At 49.9% G+C, this 19,669-nt stretch overlaps 1 protein-coding gene across 2 annotated transcripts in view; it reads right to left on the reverse strand.

Moving 5' to 3' along the window:
• STEAP3 (STEAP3 metalloreductase) overlaps positions 1 to 19,669 on the reverse strand; it is a 44,857-nt gene that overhangs the window by 13,711 nt on the left and 11,477 nt on the right. For both annotated transcript variants that reach the window (XM_060107089.1, XM_060107091.1), the window contains 2 exons: positions 5,689 to 6,188; positions 3,227 to 3,754 (listed from right to left, as the gene is read on the reverse strand). In XM_060107089.1, the coding sequence (XP_059963072.1) occupies positions 3,227 to 3,754; positions 5,689 to 6,188 (1,028 nt within the window). The remainder of the gene's footprint in view (positions 1 to 3,226; positions 3,755 to 5,688; positions 6,189 to 19,669) is intronic.

The following is a 19,669-nucleotide window of genomic DNA, read 5'->3' on the forward strand; positions in this document are numbered from 1 at the left end:
GGACTTTTGGCTGCGCATCCCTCTCTGGGCTGCTCTGCCCTGTTCATCCCGCCCCCCGCCGCATCTCCACTCCCCTCCCTGACGAGCCACATCAGCCAGAACTCTGCAGAACAAGGTTCAGCCCCTTTGCCTGACAGGCCTAGCTGTCTGTCTCTGATCCTGTCCTGTGGGAGTGATGGTTGCCTGGCAACCTCCACAGCGGGTTGGGGTGGGGGCTGCAGCCTTAAAGGGCTTTGGAACTCAGGGAAAATTCCCTCACACGGGCCCCTCTGTGCCCTGGTATTTGCATCATGGGAAAACTGTATTAACGTAATATCAAGGAGAGCCTTGGCAGGGCGGAGACTTTGGAGAATGGCAGTCAGAGGGTGGGCAGGGGTTTTGCCTCGTGCTCTAGTGGGGAGGGGGCATTGCCTGCTTCCCCATCCACTGCCTGAAACACCTGCCACCTCCTGGGCAGCAAACACTGCTCCACTCTCCGACGAGCCACGCAGAGCTTCCTGCCCAGCGGGCTGACTCTTCTTAGAAGTAAGAAAATATCAAAGCGCATCAGAAACATTAGCCCTGGGTGAGACCTCCATCTACATCAGGGCCCTGAGGACCAAAGAGGGGTTGTGACTTGCTCAAGGTCAAGATCTTTGTTCCAGTCAGTGATGCTGGAGGACAAGAGTCTAGGGCTCTGGCCTGCAGGCCTCCACGCCACCCCACGCCAGCTAAGGTGAGGGACGAGACTGTCTTATTTCATCCTGTGGCCTCAGGGCCCGGTAGAGTAGAACTCAGAGAATGAATGAGTTCTGGGATCATTTATTCAACTGTTAATTTGGACTTGTTTTCCCGGTAGAAAGCAGTACGGGCACGTATGCTAACACATATATATGGAATTTAAGAAAAAAAATGTCATGAAGAACCTAGGGGTAAGACAGGAATAAAGACACAGACCTACTAGAGAATGGACTTGAGGATATGGGGAGGGGGAAGGGTAAGCTGTGACAAAGCGAGAGAGTGGCATGGACATATATACACTACCAAACGTAAAATAGATAGCTAGTGGGAAGCAGTCACATAGCACAGGGAGATCAGCTCGGTGCTTTGTGACCACCTAGAGGGGTGGGATAGGGAGGGTGGGAGGGAAGGAGACGCAAGAGGGAAGGGATATGGGAACATATGTATATGTATAGCTGATTCACTTTGTTATAAAGCAGAAACTAACACACCATTGTACAGCAATTATACTCCAATAAAGATGTAAAAAAAAAAAAAAAGAACACGGATTTGGAGGAGACTGGCTGGATCTGGATCCCAGCTCAGCCACTGACTGGCTGAGTGACTTTGACCAAGTTACTTAAACTCTCTGTGCCTCAGTTTTATCATCTGTAGAATAAGGGTAGTACAGCACCTGCCTTATAGGGATTAAGAGTTCAATGAATTCACACTGGGTATGTAAAGCTCTAAGATGGTACCTGGAACACAGTAAGCTCTTTTTAAGCGTTAGTGACTATTATTTTTTCCCTTCCTCTCTCATTTCCAGCAGGTGTCTTGTTTCTTTGCCTGAAGTCTGGGGTTCCTCCTTTCTCTTATGAAAGCCCAAGCCTGCAGATGAAATGGTGCCAGGTGTCTGTGGGTGGGGAATGACGAGGGCATTTGAGAAGCTGCCAGCAGGGAAGCAGGAACTAGAGTGAACAGGGGCTGAGGTCTCTGGTTCCCAGGAAGTGGCCCAGCCTTGCCTCCTGGTCCTGCTCTGGGAAGTGGTCAGGCCTCCGAGGGGATGGCCGCATGGTGGGTGTACCTGGGGAGGGCCCAGACTCAGATCCCTGCTTCCCAAGCAAGAACAAAACTGCAGCTGGAACCAGGGGTAGAAGAGAAGTGTCTCATTGGGTGACTAAGTGTTCTAGAGTGGGTAGGACCCACGCACCAGGCCAGAGGCTGAGGACTAGAGGTGGAATTAAGCAGGTTGGGGAAAATAAAGAAAGGCAGGGTTGCTTGCAGACCTGAGCTTGGGACTCGGAATCAGGCCCCGTGAGCTTGTAATCCCAGAGGAAGCATCTGGGGGGATGATTTCTGTGGGTACAGGCGCCAGGGGATGCTGCCTGTGATACCACCTGGCTTGACCCGAAGGCCCTCCATTCCCAGGAATCCTGCTGGCAAAGAGCACCCTACGGCTTTCCTAAATGAATAATTACTGTGCCCTTCACCCCCCCCCCTCAAAAAACACATGCTCCTGCAGCCTTTCCCGTCTCAGGGGATGGCAACTCCATCCCTCCAGGCGCTCGGGCTGAAAACCCAGAGTCGTCCTCCACCACCTCATGAATCCCATGTCTATTACAGCAATTCTGTGTCTCTGGCTTCAGAATATGCCTTCAACACCTTCTTGCCTCTCTGCTGCTCCCAGCCCACTCCAAGCCCCCACGGCCTTTCATCTGGGTTCCTGCACAGCCTCCTAACTGGTTTCCAAGCATGTGCGTTTGATATATATATATATATATTTTTTGCGGTACGCGGGCCTCTCACTGCTGTGGCCTCTCCCGTTGCGGAGCACAGGCTCTGGACGCGCAGGCTCAGCAGTCATGGCTCACGGGCCCAGCCGCTCCCCAGCACGTGGGATCCTCCCGGACCGGGTCACGAACCCGTGTCCCCCGCATCGGCAGGCGGACTCTCAACCACTGCGCCACCAGGGAAGCCCCGCGTTTGATCTTTGATTGTCTGTTCTCCACCTGGCAGCAGAGTGAGCCAGTTAAAACCCCAGACGGCGCGTCACTCCTCTAGTCAAAACCTTTCCTTGGCTTCAAGTCTAAAGCCCAAGCCGTTCCTCAGCCTTTAAGGCCTCTCTGGTGTGGCTTCCGCCTCCCAGGCCCCGCCCACCACCCCGTCCCCTGGCTCCACGGAGAGGACCTCCTTGCCGATCCTTAAAGGTGTCAGGCAGCTCCTGTCCTCCTGTCCTTCCGACCTGGGCTCACACGTCCCCCGCCCAGCCAGGCCTCCCTCACCACCCTTTAATCCTGCACCCCACACCCCGCCCCCGCTGCTTGACTTTCCTCCTTAGCACTTCTCTACCGTCTACGGACCCTCTGTAACTCACAGCTGCACTTTGTCTCCCTGGCTTGGGAGCAGAGCGCGTTTCACGTTCTGCTCGCTGATACGCCAAACCTCGGACAGCAGGATGTGGGCGTGACCCTGTCCGGGCGCCGCCCCCCCGGCGCTGTGATTGGCCGGAAGCAGGCGAGCCCCGTACCTGCTTGATGGCCTGGTTGACCAGCTCGTAGCGGTGCGAGCGGCGCAGCGGCAGGCAGAAGCTGTACAGCGCGTGCAGGGCGGCGCAGAAGAAGCTGAGCAGGCCGATCTGCTTGCGGTGCTGCAGCCAGTGGTCCAGCCAGTCGGGGAAGCGGCGGTACTTGGTGCCGCGGCGCAGCTGCAGGGCCGCCGCCACCACGCCGGGCAGGTACACCAGCGACAGCAGCACATAGGCCACGCAGGGCAGCGTTGTGTTGACCACGGACACAGGCAGCTGGTAGAACTTGTTCTTGCCCTCCTGCAGGTAGGGCTGCAGCACATCCCGGATGAAGTTGTAGGTGTAGAAGAAGACGAAGAGCCCCAGGGCCAGGAGAGCAGGCACCTTCCAGCCTGGGAGGAGGCGCAGGGGCATGGCCTCCACCTCCCGGGCCGAGGCCAGGGACCCCATGTCCACGGGGGTGAAGCCCATGGCCTGCGCCAGCTCCAAGACGGCGCGTTTGGCTTCTGGCTGGTCACTGCAGATGGGCACCTGCGGGGAGGAAGGTGGGGGGGGATCAGGAGGGGTCCCCGGAGGGTGGAGCGGGGCCTCGGAGAGCATCTCGGCCAAGCTCCTCACGGAGCAGCTGAGGAAACTGAGGCCCAGCAATCTGCCAGGTAAGGGTACGGCTGGAGCACAAGGGGGCCCTGAATCCCGGCCCGGGGCCTTTCCTCGGCTCCCTGTGGGCCCCTAGTCTCTGGCCCAGCAATACCCGCTACTCAAGGAAAATGGCCAACGCTCATCCAACAGTGAGCATCTCGCCCAGTTCATTGCCATCAGCATCCACAAGCAAAAATGCCCATCTAGGCAGCTCCCGGGGGCCCTTGGAGTAGGTGCCTCAAAGGACTGTGGCCTGCCCTGGGGGGTCGTTCAGCAACTGGGCTTTGCATGTGGCCCAGAAAGTGCAACTGTGGCTGCAGCTCCATCCCTCAGTCCAGAAGTGTCCCCTGTGACCATGTCCTCTGGCCCCTCGCAGCCCTCAGCCAACACACAAGGCCTTCCACAAGCCAGCCCCAGCCTCGTAGCCCACTGCTCCCCTCCATGAGCCCCAGTGCAGGCCTGCTGGTGTCCTCTGATCCCTGAACACTCTGTGGGCCTTCCTGACACCGCTGTGGTCAGGTGGTCTACCAACACTGACTCAGCACCCGCCACGTGCCAGGCGTTACACATGGGAACCCTCAGCCTCGTCACAAGCCTGCAAGTAGGTACTATTGTCCCCATCTGGGAACATCGTTTGGGAACACTGTTCCTCACCTCTGTGCCTCTGCGGGTTGTCCCCTCGGCTTGGAGCGCCCTTCCTGCTCCCTGTGCCTGACAACGTAAGGTAGGGCAAGGGCCAAGGCTGATCTCGACGTCTTCCCCAGCCAGCCTCTAGTTCTGCTCCCTCCCAGGCCCTGCTACCCTACACTCCCCCGCTGTTCCTGGCCTGTCCAAGTGTAGGAGCCCCAAGATGCGGGCTGCATGGAGGGCCCTCCAGTCAGGGGTGGCTGGGTCTCCCCACAGCCTGGCATGGAGCTGGGCAGAGAAGGCATCTGAGCTGGACTCATTGGTGGAAGCTCTCAAACACATGTGGAGCCTGGCATGCTTCCCTGAGGCAAGTACAGGTTGCCTCTTGGCATTAAAAACCACCTTGTCGGGCTTCCCTGGTGGTGCAGTGGTTGAGAGTCCACCTGCCGATGCAGGGGACACGGGTTCGTGCCCCGGTCCAGGAGGATTCCACAAGCCACAGAGCGGCTGGGCCCGTGAGCCATGGCCACTGGGCCTGCGCGGCCGGAGCCTGTGCTCCACAATGGGGGAGGGCACAACAGTGAGAGGCCCGTGTACTGCAAAAAAACCACAAAACAACAACAACAAAAAAACACCTTGTCTTGGTTAGAGCTCCTCTTGCCAACAACAGTATGCGGCAATGGCTGTTTTCTGGAGCCATTTTCCACCCTCAGAAAAACCTGCTGTTGACTATTCTGAGAAATCCACGCAGTTTTTGGAAGCCCCTGGAATAAATGAGATAAAGTTTGGGACATGCCTGCTTCCTTAGGACCTGGCACATGAGTGTGTCACCTTCTTCTTTCTAAGTCCAATCCTAAAAGCAAAATCTCTCCTCTTCTTGACTCCAAATAGTAAAAAGAAATCCATCAACCTTTTCCTCCTTGTCTTCTTGGAAATCAAATTACCATAGAAGAAAGAACGTGATTTCAGGTTCCTATGAACTGGGTTCAAATCCCAGCTCACCAAGCTGTGGAACCTAGTGTAAGTAAGTTCATTAACATCTCTGAGCCTCAGTTTCCTGCTCTGTAAAATGGAGCTTTGCAGTGCTGTGAGAGGAGCTGAGATAATGTACATAAAGACCCTGGTACACCAAGGGCCCTCCATGGAAGTTAGCCATTTACATTTATTGTTATAGTGACTGGCATTCCTCCAGCACCTACCTGCCTGTTTCCATCCCTTGGGCCGGCCTGCAGGGTCCAGGCAGAGATGACATTGAAGGCCTTGACCACTGTGCAGGTGGGGAAGAGGGAAGCCAGGTACTCAGCATTGGACTCATGGTACCGCAGGTGCTCCTGCTCTGTGGGGTTGCTCACGTCCACCAGGATCTTGCCGGCCAGCTGGTCACTGAGACCACATAGTGTGGAGTAGTGTTCCCGGAACATAGCCACGAAGATGACCTCTGGGGACCCCACTGCCTCCTCCTGGAAAGTCACTTGTGCTGCTGAGGGGAACAGCCCAGCCGTGCGTTTGGGATTGCGGCTCCCCACCACCACGCTGAAGCCGGAGCCCACCAGGCGTGTGGCCAGGGAGCGGGCAAAGTCCCCGCTGCCCAGGATGCCCACTTTGGGAACCTCACTGGGGGCCTCAGCAAGGCTGCCATCACTGTCCACCAGGTGGCTGCTGATGAGTGGCTTGTCCATCTCTCCTGATGTTCTCGTGGCTAGAAGAGAAAAGAGGAACTTGATCAGGGGAGGGCTTTTGGACTGCCCCTCTCTTGTCCACTGGAGCTGCACGGTGGTCCAATATTCACCCAACAGAGCTTTATGAGTATTAACATGTGCCAGCACGGGGGCACAAGCTGAACAAGACCCAGCCCCTTCCTGAGGAGGACACAGCCTCCAGAAAAGGAGAGGAAAGGACCTCTGTCCTCCACACTCTGTCCGTTGTCCTGAGTTATTTCCTTGGTACAAATTTGCAAGAGTGAGAGTGCTGAGAAAGAAGGGTATGGAATTTCTATGATCAATGCTATGCAGTGCCATACGTCTTTTCAAAAGGATTATGTAATGGCCGGTGTTCCTACCCAGGAGTGACCCGACCTCAGCATCACCGGGTTTATCTGATTACCAGGAAGGGTAGACATGTTCCTGTGCTTGTTTACATTTTGCATTTTGGGATGGTATCTCTGATGCTCTTCTTTAAGTAGAGGATGAGCAGCTTAAAGGCAGGGACCTCATCTTATTTGACTTTGGATCTCACCATTTGTCCCAAGGCCTGGCACAGAGCTGGTGTTCAATGTGTGCTGAATGAATGAACACTGAAATCCTACTCTCTGAGGGTGGGATTGGAGTGGGACATGACAGTGAATGGGACCCTAAGATTGGGTGGGTGCCCTGGGAGCTCCTTTACTAAGTCTGAGATATGAGGGGACATGGAGGAAAGCCTGGACTTGGGCCACGAATTTATAGTAAACTTGGGTGGGAAAATTATTTGTTTTAATGGTCACCAACTTCTAACTGAAAGTTGCTATTTTCTTCAAGTATGAATGTCAGCAGCAACACAGTAGTATTAGCCTACCTGTGAGTTTGTCACCAATAATGACCAATGTCACATCACAAATTTAATTGTGAAAGAACTCTCCAAATACAATTTAAACTCATCGTTAACTTAAAATTATGGTAGGTGGAACACTTAAATACAGAAAGCAAATATTAACATATCTGAAGGGAAAATAGACAACTTTCTAAATAACAGTAGGGGACTTCACTACCCCACTTTCAACCAGGGATGGATCAGACAAAAAAAATCAGTATGGAAACATTGAACTTGAACTATACTTTAGACCAAATGAACCTAACAGACATACAGAGAACGTTCTATCCAACAGCAGCAGAATACACATTCTCCTCATGTGTCACAGAATATTCTCCAGGACACAGCATATGTTAGATCATAAAACACATCTTAACAGTTTTGAAAAGACTGAAATCATATCAGGTATTTTTTCTGACCACAGCAGTATGAAACTAGAAATCAATAACAGGAGGAAAATTAGATAATTCACAAATATGTGGAAATTAGCACACTACTGAACAACCAATGAGCCAAAGAAGAAATCAAAAGGGAAATTAAAAAAAAAACATCTGAAACAAGAAAAAATTGAAGTACAACATACCAAAAAGTATTGGATGAAGCAAAAGCAGCTCTAAAAGGAAAGTTTATAGCTTAATGCCAAAATGAAGAAAAAAGAAAGATCTCAAACAACTTAACTTTACACCTCAAGGAACTAGGAAAAGAACAACAAACTAAGTCCAAAGTTAACAGAAGGAAGGATATAACAAAGATCAGAGTGGAAACAATTGCAATAAAGGCTAGAAACACAACAGAAAAAAAATCAATAAAACTAAGACCTGGTTTTTTGAAAAGATAAAACTGACAAACCTTTAGCTAGATTCACAAAGAAAAAAAAAGACTCAAATAAGATAAAAAAAGAGAGACATTACAACTGATAACACAGAAATACAAAAGATCATGAGACTATTATGAGCAATTATATGACAACAAACTGGACAACCCAGAAGAAATGGATAAATTCCTAAAAACATACAATCTACCAAGACTGACTCATGAAGAAATAAAAAATCTGAACAGGCCAGTAATGAGTAAGGAGATTGAATCAGTGATGTAAAAAACTCCCCCAACAAAGAAAGGCCTAGGACTGGGGGGCTTCACTGGTGAACTCTTCCAAACATTTCATGAAAAGTTAATGCTAATCCTTCTCCCACTCTTCCAAAAAACTGAAGAGGAGGGAACACTTCCAAGCTCGTTTTATGAGGCCATCATTACTCTGATATCAAAGACAGATAAGGACACTACATGAAAAGCAAATTACAGGCCAATATCCCTGATGAACATAGACGCAAAAATCCTCAATGAAACACTAGCAAACTGCATTCAACAGCACATTAAAAGGATCCTACACCACGATCAAAGTGGGATTTATCTCTGAGATGCAAGGATGGTTCAACATAAGCAAACCATTAAATGTGAAACACCATATTAACAGAAGAGGGATGAAAATAATATGATCATCTCAATAGATGCAGAAAAAACCATTTACCAGAACTGAACATTCTTTCATGATAAAAACTCTCAACAAATTAGATACAGAACTAGGAATGTACTTCAGTATAATAAAGGCCATACATGACAAGCTCACACCTAACATCATACCCAATGATGAGAAGCTGAAAGCTTTTTCCTCTAAGATCTTGCTGCTTCTATTCAACATAGTACTGGAAGTCCTAGCTTGAGCAATCAGACAAGAAAAAGAACAAAGGCATCCAAAGTGGTAAGGAAGAAATAAAAGTATCTTTGTTTGCAGTTGACGTGATCTTATATATAGAAAACTCTAAAGACTCCACCAAAAAACTGTTCCAACTAAGAAATTAATCCAGTAAAGTTGCAGGATACAAAATCAACATACAGGGCTTCCCTGGTGGCACTCTGGTTAAAGAATCTGCCTGCCAATGCAGGGGACACAGGTTCGAGCCCTGGTCCGGGAAGATCCCACATGCCGCGGAGCACCGAAGCCCGTGCGCCACAACTACTGAGCCTGCAATCTAGAGGCTGCGAGCCACAACTACTGAAGCCCTCAGGCCTAGAGCCCGTGCTCTGCAACAAGAGAAGCCACTGCAATGAGAAGCCAGCATACAGCAAGGAAGAGTAGCTCCCACTCACCGCAACTAGAGAAAACCTGTGCCCAGGAACAAAGACCCAACTCAGCCAAAAAAAAAAAAAAAAAAAAAAAAGAATCAACATACAAAAATCGGCTGTTTCTATATACCAACAATTAACTATCTGAAAAAGAAATTAATAAAACAATCCCATTTACAATACCATCAAAAAGAATAAAATACTCAGGAATAAATTTAACCAAGGAGGTGGAAGAGCTGTACACTTAAAACTATGGAACACTGATGAAAGAAATTGAAGAAGACACAAATAAATGGAAAGACATTCAGATTCAAACCAATCTATATAAAAATCCCAATAGCATTTTTCACAGATATAGAAAAAAAATCCTAAGATTTGTATAGAACCACAAAAGACCCCAAAGAGCTGAAGCAATCTTGAGCAAGAAGAACAAAGCTGGAAGCATCACACTTCCTAATTTCAAATTGTATTACAAAGCTTTAGTAATGAAAGCAATATGGTACTGACATAAAAACAGACATAAACCAATGGAACAGAATAGAGAGCCCCAGAAATAAACCCATGCATATATGGTCAACTAATCTTCAGCACAGGTGCCAAGAATACCCAATGGGGAAAAGACAATCTCTTCAATAAATGGCATTGGGAAAACTGGACATCCTCATGGAAAAGAATGAAACTGGACCCACATCTCATATCATACACAAAAATCAACTCAAAATGGAATCAAGACTTAAAACCTCCCCCCCCGCAAAAAAAAAAGGTAAGACCTGAAACTGTATTACTGTCTTAGAAGAAAACACTGGTCTTGTCAATGACTTTTTTTGGATTTGACAACAAAAGTACAGGCAACAAAAGCAAAAGCAAACAAGTCTAGTCTGACTAAGTCAAACTAAAATGTTTTGTTTTGTTTTGTTTTTTTGTGGTACGCGGGCCTCTCACTGTTGTGGCCTCTCCCGTTGCGGAACACAGGCTCTGGACGCGCAGGCTCAGCGGTCATGGCTCACGGGCCCAGCCGCTCTGCGGCATGTGGGATCTTCCCGGACTGGGGCACGAACCCGTGTTGCATGCATCGGCAGGCGGACTCTCAACCACTGCGCCACCAGGGAAGCCCCAAACTAAAATGTTTTTGCACAGCAAAGGAAATAATCAACAACATGAAAAGGTAACCTATAGAATGGGAGCAAATATTTGTAAACCATATATCCAATAAAGGGTTAATTTCCAAAATATATAAGGAAATCATATAACTCAATAGTTAAAAACCCAAATAATCCAATTAAAAATGCAAAGGAACTGAACAGACATTTTTCTAAGGAAGACATACAAATGGTCAACAAGTATTATAAAAAGATGCTTAACATCAGTCATCATTAGGAAAATGTAAATCAAAACCTCACACCTTTTAGGATGACTAGTGTCAAAAAGTCAAAAGATAATAAGTGTTGGCACACATGTAGAGAAAAGGGAACCCTTGTGCATTGCTGGTGGGAATGTAAATTTGTACAGCCATTATGGAAAACAGCATGGTGGCTCCTCAAAATATTAAAAATAGAACTACCATATGATCCAGCAATCCACTACTGGGTATTTACCCAAAGGAGATAAAATCACTATCTTGAAGAGATCTGCACCCCATGTTTATTGCAGCATAATTCATAGTAGACAAGATATGGAAACACCCTCAGTGTCTGTTGATGGATGAATGGGTAATGAAAATGTGGTGCATCCGTACAATGAAATATTATTCAACCTCAAAAAAGAAGGAAATCCTGACATTTGCATCAACAGAATGAACCTGGAGGACAATACACTAAGTGGAATAGGCCAAACACAGAGAGACAAATACTGCATGATCCCACTTACATGTGGTTCTGAAAAAGTCAAACTTAGAAGCAGAGAGTAGAAAGAATGGTGACCAGGAGAAAAGGGGAGATGTTGGTCAAAGGGTACAAAGTTTCAGTTATAAGATGAGAGATGTAATGAATATCATGGTGACTACAGTTGATAATACTGTATTACATACTTGAAATTTTCTAAGAGAGTAGTTCTCAAGTGTTCCCAACACACACAAAAATGGAAACTATGTGAGGTGATGGATATGCTAATTCGCTTTATTGTGGTAGTTATTTCACAATGTATATGTATATCAAAATATCACATTGTATACCTTAAATATACACAATTTTATTTGTCTTTCATAACTCAATAAGGGTGGGGGGGAAATTAAAAACTAAAATTATAGTAAATATTAGATTCTGTCACTAGATCTTATTACTTAACATAAAGAATCATGCATGTTACTATTACACGTCTTTTAAAAATATATTTTAGGGACTGTGTTTCAATATAGTAGGTATTCTTTGTAACCCTATGTAATTTTATGTATGTAAGAAGAGCATTATTCTGAGCAGAAGTTTAGGGGCTTCACCAGCCTATGCGTTCAAGGGGGTCCTCGGCATAGAGGAGGGTTAAGAACCCCTGCCTGGAACCAGTGGAGCTGCAGGGATGGCTTTTTCATACCCTCTTCCCACTTTCCACAGAAGCCTCCTGGCACGTGCTACACACCGGGTGAGGTGGGAGGCACAAGGGGGCGCAGGGGAACCAGGAGGCTGTGTCCCCGCTCTCCCACGAACCAGCTGTGTGTCCTTGGACAAGCCCCTGTGCCTCTCTGGGCCCCAGCTTCCACCTTTGTAAATGGAGGTCACAATCTCTGCTCCGAGATGGCAGACAATGTAATCTTAAAAGGCTCTGAAAACTGACCTGGACGTTTTACAAGGGGGCAGCGGCAGCTCCTAGCTATGGGACGGCCACCACGTGCCAGACACGGCTCTAAGGTGCTGTGTGATGTGTGACGAGTGGCGGTCATCCAGTCCTCACAGAACCCCATGAAGTAGGGCCATTATTATCCCCAACTTAAAGAAGAGGAAATGGAGGCTCAGAGAGGTTGAGAAACCTGCTCAGGTGGCACAGAGGGGAAGCGAGGGAAGGAAGAATGGGATGCAGGTCTGCTGGCCTCTGTAGTCGGAACTTCCCCAAGAGTCTTACTGCCCAGATGGAGGACAGTGACTTGTCCAGCAAGCGGCAGAGCTGGGACCACGCTGGCTGAGAAGAGAGAGTCAGCGTGGAAGCGGACGCAGTCACCGAGAGTCAGGGACACGTGTTGCTGTCCTGCGTCCGCCAAACACAGGCAACTCCCCTAGCGTCTCATGCCTCTGAGGTGGTTTCAGAGCATCGCTCTGTCTCTATCACAGACACCAGGGACCGGCTGAGCTAAGCCCCTTCTGGGTCATTTTTGGGGGGACACACAAATGGAGGGGCCATGATCACACAGACATACAAGCACCAGCCGGGGCCTCCACGCTGCTCAGGCCAGGCTGACTGTGGGCTCAGATGGGAATTGCCATTCCCTGAAAAATGGGAAAGAGCGTTTTCTGCCACGTCTGGGTACAGGATATTTTTCCAAGTGGTGATGATCTATGCTTTGTAGATGCCAATGGGCCTCCCGAGGATCCCCAGAGCCCAGGCTTAGAGTCGTGCGTCCGTGGGCTGCTTTAGCGCCCGACTTACCGTTGCCTGGGTTCTAATTCTCACTGTGCCACCTTGGGCCTGTCAGTGTTTCAGTTCTCCAGCTATAAAAGGGAGAAATCACAGTACCTTCCTTATGGGGAGGCTGTAGGAATGAAGCCAACGTGGGTAAAGCACTCAGAACAGTGCTCTCTTGGTATGTAGTAAGCACTGGGTGTTTGGCTGTCGGCAATGAAGCGGACACTGGTTGCCAGCACTGACCCAGCAGCGGGGATGAGGCAAAGGAAGGATGTAGAGACCCTGTCAGCACCTCTGCAGGCCTGGGGAAGAGGGGTGAGTGGTGACAGGGGCCTTGCAGGTGGCCTCAGACTCCCAGGCCAGCGCCGGGGATTTGGGCCAAGGTAACTGTAAATCCCTCCCTGGGGACTCCAGCCTTCCCTATGGGTCAGTCATGACTGGGACAGATACCCCAGGGCTTTCCCCAGTCCCTGCCTCAGCCACCTGGAGACACCAGTCCTGGGGCAGGTTTTGTCCCTGCAGGGAGGGAGAGTCACCATGCTGAGGCCTTCAGGTCGTCTTCACATTTGCTAGCAATTTGGAGGATCCCAAGTAGATCCCCTCCTGGACCAAAGCCTCTCCTCCGGCTTTGTTCTCTCTCTCTCTCCTCCCTCCCATCTCCTGGGCAGCTACCACGTGCTGAACACTCAGGAACATAAGGATGAGCATGATGTGCTCCCCACTTCTGGATGGTTTATAATCGCGTGCGTGTTGGGTGGCGTGTCCACCCATGAGTGCATGCAGGGAAGGAGGGGATGGGGCTGCCAAAGGGGCAGCCAGGGAGGGCTTCATGGCACACACAGCATCTGCTGGTCCTTGCGGAGCCCCGACTGATTTACAGCCTCACGGCAAACCTGACCCAGCCCAAAGAGAAAGTTGATGAGACCTGGACTTTGCATCCTGTCCTTGTTTATCTCGAGACTTAGCATCACGACCGATGGGGGGAGGAAGTGTCTGGGGCTGGCAATCAAGGCTCACTGCTGAGAACCTCACTCGGTCCCCTTTCGGGGATCCCAGACAAGGCAGCTGCAGCAGAGGGAAGCCAAGCGCATGGGCCTGGCGGCCTGGGGCTGGTCCCAGCTTTGCCCCAACTGGCCCTGGGACATGGGAGCACCTGGGGACCCTATTAAACATCCCAGACTTATGGTCCCAAGGGGCCCTGCTTTTAGCCGCAGGGTAAATGGAAATTAAACATAAAGCACCTCGGGCTTCCCTGGTGGCGCAGTGGTTGGGAGTCCGCCTGCTGATGCAGGGGACACGGGTTCGTGCCCCGGCCCGGGAAGATCCCACATGGCGTGGAGCGGCTGGGCCCGTGAGCCATGGCCGCTGAGCCTGCGCGTCCGGAGCCTGTGCTCCGCAATGGGAGAGGCCACAACAGTGAGAGGCCCGCATACTGCAAAAAAACAAACAAACAAACGTAAAGCACCTCTAAAATGCTCTTGCCACCAAAATTCGATCCTTGGGACAGGAAAATGCCAGGTTGTAACGCCTCCTTCCCCTCCAGCTCTGACGCAGGGACACAGCCACCTGGGCAGAGGTGCTGGGTTCTAATCAGAGCCACGCCCATCACTCACTACCCAGGTGCCTCTGCACCTTAGTCCCCTCACGTTTAAAATGGGGACACGAATTGTACCTCTTCCATGCCTTGTTGTGAGGATGAAACTGGTTAACGAGAGCTCAGAGCCACCTTTTCTGGCTGGTGCTATGTGTACACGTGTGTGTGTGTGTGTGTGTGTGTGTGTGTGTGTGTGTGTGTGTGTATTCTCTGAAGTGCTTCACGGGCCTTTCAAAATTCTTCCACCCTCCCAGTGCCCAGCACAAGGCCTGCTGCTGGCGTGATGCTGGCGAGGGTAGGACAGGTGGTAGAGTCCTGGGGGCCCCAAAGGTCCAGCAGAGTCCCTGTTGCCTGTCCATGTGGCCCAAAGGTGAGAGTGCCTAATCCTGGCTGGGCCCTGGCTCCCTGGCTGTTCTATTTACAGACCTGGGGGTGGGGGGAGGAATCCAATAGCCGCTGGGCTGGGGGGTACCTGCGGCCTGCACACACAAACCTGCCCGTTTCCCCCTCCCAGGTTGTGGACGAAGCAGCACGGAGGCCCGGGTGTGCAGGCACTGGCACCAGCTACGGTTCCCAGTCCCCTCTGGGTCTCTGCCCGCCTTGCCCGGTCTCGCCTCCTTCCCGGCAGGGCCCCGAAATGGGCTGTTTGTGGCTGGGAGCCACGCCTGGCCCACTGGCCTACCTGCCAGCTCCCGTCCGCTCTTGGGCAGGCCAGCGGGCCAGGCGTGGCCCCCAGGCACGTGGGCAGGCAGGGCGTGGACAAGCCCGCAGCCTTTCAGACCCCAGTGGCGGGAGCAGGCCACGGCCGGGAAGGGATCACTGTGGAGTTGGGTGTGGGTAGGTGGCAGTGGGGTGACCAGCTGGGCACCCGGCGGCCGGATGGTCTACAAGCCAACTGGGGTGCCGCCCACCCCCTCCCAGCCAGAGGCTGAGTTAGCTAGCACTTCTGGCCTCGGGGACTGAGAGAGGAATATGGCACAGTTCTTGTCCTCAAGCAGCCCACAGTTATCTTCAAACTTTAGTTTTAGATTTTAACATTAAATTTGGGGGGGACACATTCCTATTACTGCTCTATTTATTTATAAATATATTTAAATATGACTGGTGTACTATAATGTTATATACAGAATAAATCATATATAAACAAATATAAATGTAAAGAGATAAGGCTAAAATTTAAACACAGACAGAAGCTCTGAGTTTTCTTCCCGCTCCCAGGGATGACCCCTTACCATCCCTGGGGAGGTCCACACCCTCCTAGACACCTGGATCCCCGCAGAGTGACAGGCGCAAGACTCAATTGAACAAGGTCTCCTGAGAGTAGACGCTGCCTTCAGGCAGGGCAGCTGGGCGGCTTCCTGCAGGAGGTGGGCCTGAGCTGAGCCTTGAAGGATGTGAGAGGGAGCCTGGAAAAGCCTTCTAGAAAGAAGAGCCTGTGTGAGCAAAGGCCCAGGGGCCGCACAGCAGGTGTCCACGGACAGCTTGAGGCCCCGGGGGGCAAACTGGTGTGCGCCTACAGCCAGCACCCGGGAGTTGGCAAGCCATAAATGAAAACACAAATTCTTGCCCAGAACTTTTTTTAAACCTAAAAATTATAGGGATGAAAAGAGTATGGATCCGAGAGGCTGAAACTCTGGGTTCTATCCCGACGATTTCCTCACCAGGAGACACTGGACAAGTTACATCTTCCCTCTAGCTTCATCATCTGTAAAATGACCGAGGGTTGCCCGGCTTTGCTCAGTGGGCATGGGGTAGTTAAGGGCATGGGGTAGTTAAAGGCCTGGGGTTTTGCCTGTGGTTGGGGGCTTCGCCGGGCCCTCTGCCTGTTGGCTTCTCTGTGCACCTCTGCGCCGCCCCACTCCCAGTCAGCTTTGGGAGGGTAGAAAGACATCACCATGCTTGTTCCACGGCCCGACTCCAAAACCCAGCTCTGTGCCTGGCACACTGCAGAAGTTCCGTACATATTTGTGACCAGAGATACACATCACGGGAGCTTACAGCTTCAAACCTTACTCTATTTTGTCCTTTGGGGGCAGAAATCCTTCCAAAATGCAGTGCCTATTTCAAGAGAAGGCAGTCTGGTCCTCACCCAGAACCCAGAGATCAACCTGAGCTGCAAGAAGGGATGTTCTTGAGTCTCGTCTTGTTTTTACAGGAAAGTTTTATAGCCTTATATCCTCCCTCACTGTCAGGATATTTATCACAGCTGTCAGCCTGCTTTGCCTCTTAATTAAAGCCCTCCCAGGTCCTGCTCATTTGCTGTGGACAAGAAATACAGATGACACACTATCAAGAAAGTGAAAAGACAACCCACAGAATGAGAGACCAATTTTGCAAATCATATATCTGGTAAGGGACTTGTTTCTAAATATATAAAGAACTCTTACAACTCAGTATTAAAAACCTATATAAAAATGGGCAAAGGATTTGAGTAGACATTTCTCCAAAGATATACTAGCTGTCAATAAGCACATAAAAAGATGCTCAACATAACAGCCCCCAGGGAAACGCAAATTAAAACCATGGGATACCTCTTTACACCCACTAGGATGGCTTAATCAAAACAAGACAGAGAAAATAAGTGTCGGTGAGGATGTACAGAAATCAGAACCCTCATCCGCTGCTAGTGGGAAAGTAAAATGGTGTAGCCACTAGGGAAAAGCGTCTGGAAGTTCCTCAAAAAGTTAAACACAGAGTTTCTATATGCCCCAGCAATCCCACTCCTAGGAACATATATAACCTAGAGAAATGAAAGCATATGTACACACAAAAATATGTGCACCAATGTTCCTAGTAGCACATTCACAATACCCAAAGAGTGAAAACAACACAATGACCATCAACTGATGGATGCATAAACAAAATGTGGTTTATGCACACAATAGAATAATATTCAGTAATGAAAAGGAATGAGGTACTGATACATGCTACAACGTGATGAACCCTGAAAATATTACGTTAAATGAAAGGAGCCAGTCACAAAAGGTCACATATTGTATGATTCCATTTATATGAAATGCCTAGAAATAGGCAAATCTATAGAGACAGAAAGTAGATGAGAGGCTGCCAGGGAGTAAGGGAAGAAGGGGTGGGGAAAATGGTACAGGGTTTCTTTTTGGAGTGATGAAAATGTTCTAAAATTGACTATAGTGATGGTTGTACAGCTCTGTGCATACACTAAAAACTACTGGTTGTTTACTTTAAATGGATGAATTATATAGCATGTGAATTATAGCTCATTAAAGTTGTTACAAAAAAGCTGAGGGCTTCCCTGGTGGCGCAGTGGTTGAGAGTCCGCCTGTCGATGCAGGGGACACAGGTTCGTGCCCTGGTCCAGGAGGATCCCACATGCCGCGGAGCGGCTGGGCCCATGAGCCATGGCCGCTGAGCCTGCGCGTCCAGAGCCTGTGCTCCGCAACGGGAGAGACCACAACAGTGAGAGGCCCTCATACCGCCAAAAAAAAAAAAAAAAAAGCTGAGATACCACACAGCCTGTTATTAATGTGTGTAAACTAAGAATAAACATGCTTTGGTGAGTTTAAGGACTCTTCAATGAGCTTAATGCGTGAATTCTGTGACATCGATGCTGGTGATTCTGCAACCTTCCAAAGTTATTTCCTAGCTGTTTTCCAAAATTTGAGGTTTCTAAGCCCCAGGACCTCTAGCAAAGTGAGGCTTATGTTGGTGTAGGGGAGATGGTACCATGGGCTAAACAGCCCTCTTGGCTACTGAGTGGGCCCTGCAGCTTTTGCCCACACAGCTACTTCTCTGCACTCCACCCCATGCCAGCAGACAGCTGTTCTAGAGCCACACTGGATGGCATGCAAGGAAGGGTACTGAGGCCTGTGGCCCACCCTACCAGCTCCCAGGGTGGGTCAGTGAATAGGACAGATGTGTTCCAGTGAGAGGGGACTGGCAGGCAACATCTGCTACTCATCCAAGTGGCTGACGGTTTATATAACGACATATGGCTAGAAACTGGCACACAACTGCAAATCTGCTTGCATGAGGTCCAATCCATTCGTCTTTCCCCACCAAACTCATTCCCTCCTTAATTAGGCAGAAGATCAGCCCCCGAGAGCCATCACTGGTCACGGAAAGCTTGCCCAGCAGAATGTGGTCTCAGGAAAACATCTGGATGTTCTGGATTTACTCAGACGCCTTCGTAAACTGCGAGATAGGCCAGCAAGAACCCATGCAGCTATGGGGTCATATTTCAGCTGCGCCACTTACTAGCTGGGTGGCTTTGGCAAGTCACTTTACCTCTCTGAGCCTCAGTTTCCTCATTTGTACAATGGAGTGATGTTACTTACTCGAATGAAATGTAGTAAGGTTTATATGAGATAAGCCAAGTGCCATGGTCTGAGCTTGTTAAAGTCACACAATTTTCATGGTGTTCCTTTCTGCCTAGGATTTTTAAAAACCTTTGGTCTGTGTAAAGCATACATAGAAGCATCTAAATCAATACATGGTGTTCTTTGCTGAATGGAGAAATTTACTCTAAAATTTTCTAAAAATAAGCTCTGAGATAATGGTCTGGAGATCTGCACACATTTCTCACCAAGACAATTGGAGGAAAAGACTTGCTGCTCTTTGGGACTTGGGAAGAGGTAAGAAGAGTGGGGCAGGGCTTCCCTGGTGGCGCAGTGGTTGAGAGTCTGCCTGCCAATGCAGGGGACATGGGTTCGAGCCCTGGTCCGGGAAGATCCCACATGCCGCGGAGCGGCTGGGCCCGTGAGCCGTGGCTGCTGAGCCTGCGCGTCTGGAGCCTGTGCTCCGCAACGGGAGAGGCCACAACAGTGAGAGGCCCGCGTACCGCAAAAAAAAAAAAAAAAAAAAAAGAAGAGGGGGGCAGTAGAGAAGGGAGGGGTATCGTAGGGAGAGGCTGGCGGTCAGGGGCAGGGCACCAGGGGGGTCTGGGACTGGGCAGTGAGCCCTCTAGGGGTTGCTAGTGCCAACATTGGGGTCCCTGCCGGGGATGGCCCTCATGCCATTGAGATCCCCGGGCCACCCTTCCTCACCAGCATCCCCAGCTCCTGGATCAAACCCTACTAGCTGCCTCTCTGCCTTCACACACCTTGAGAACAGCCCTTTCCCACTGACAGTATTTCTCTCTTTCCTGCCTGTCTCCTCCCTGGACTCCAAGTTCCTTAAGGGCGAGAACAGAGTGAAACTCACTTCTGTAATCCCAGCACTTAGCCCAGTGCCATTAGGTCAAGCCTGAGCTCCACTGGAGTCATCTGGAGGGCCTGTTAAAACATACTGCTGGGCTGCATCCCCAGGATTTCTTATTTATTTATTTATTATTATTATTTTTTTGCGGTACGCGGGCCTCTCACTGTTGTGGC

This window comes from Mesoplodon densirostris, chromosome 8, assembly GCF_025265405.1.
Source record: "Mesoplodon densirostris isolate mMesDen1 chromosome 8, mMesDen1 primary haplotype, whole genome shotgun sequence".
NCBI classification, from domain to species: Eukaryota; Metazoa; Chordata; class Mammalia; order Artiodactyla; family Ziphiidae; genus Mesoplodon; species Mesoplodon densirostris.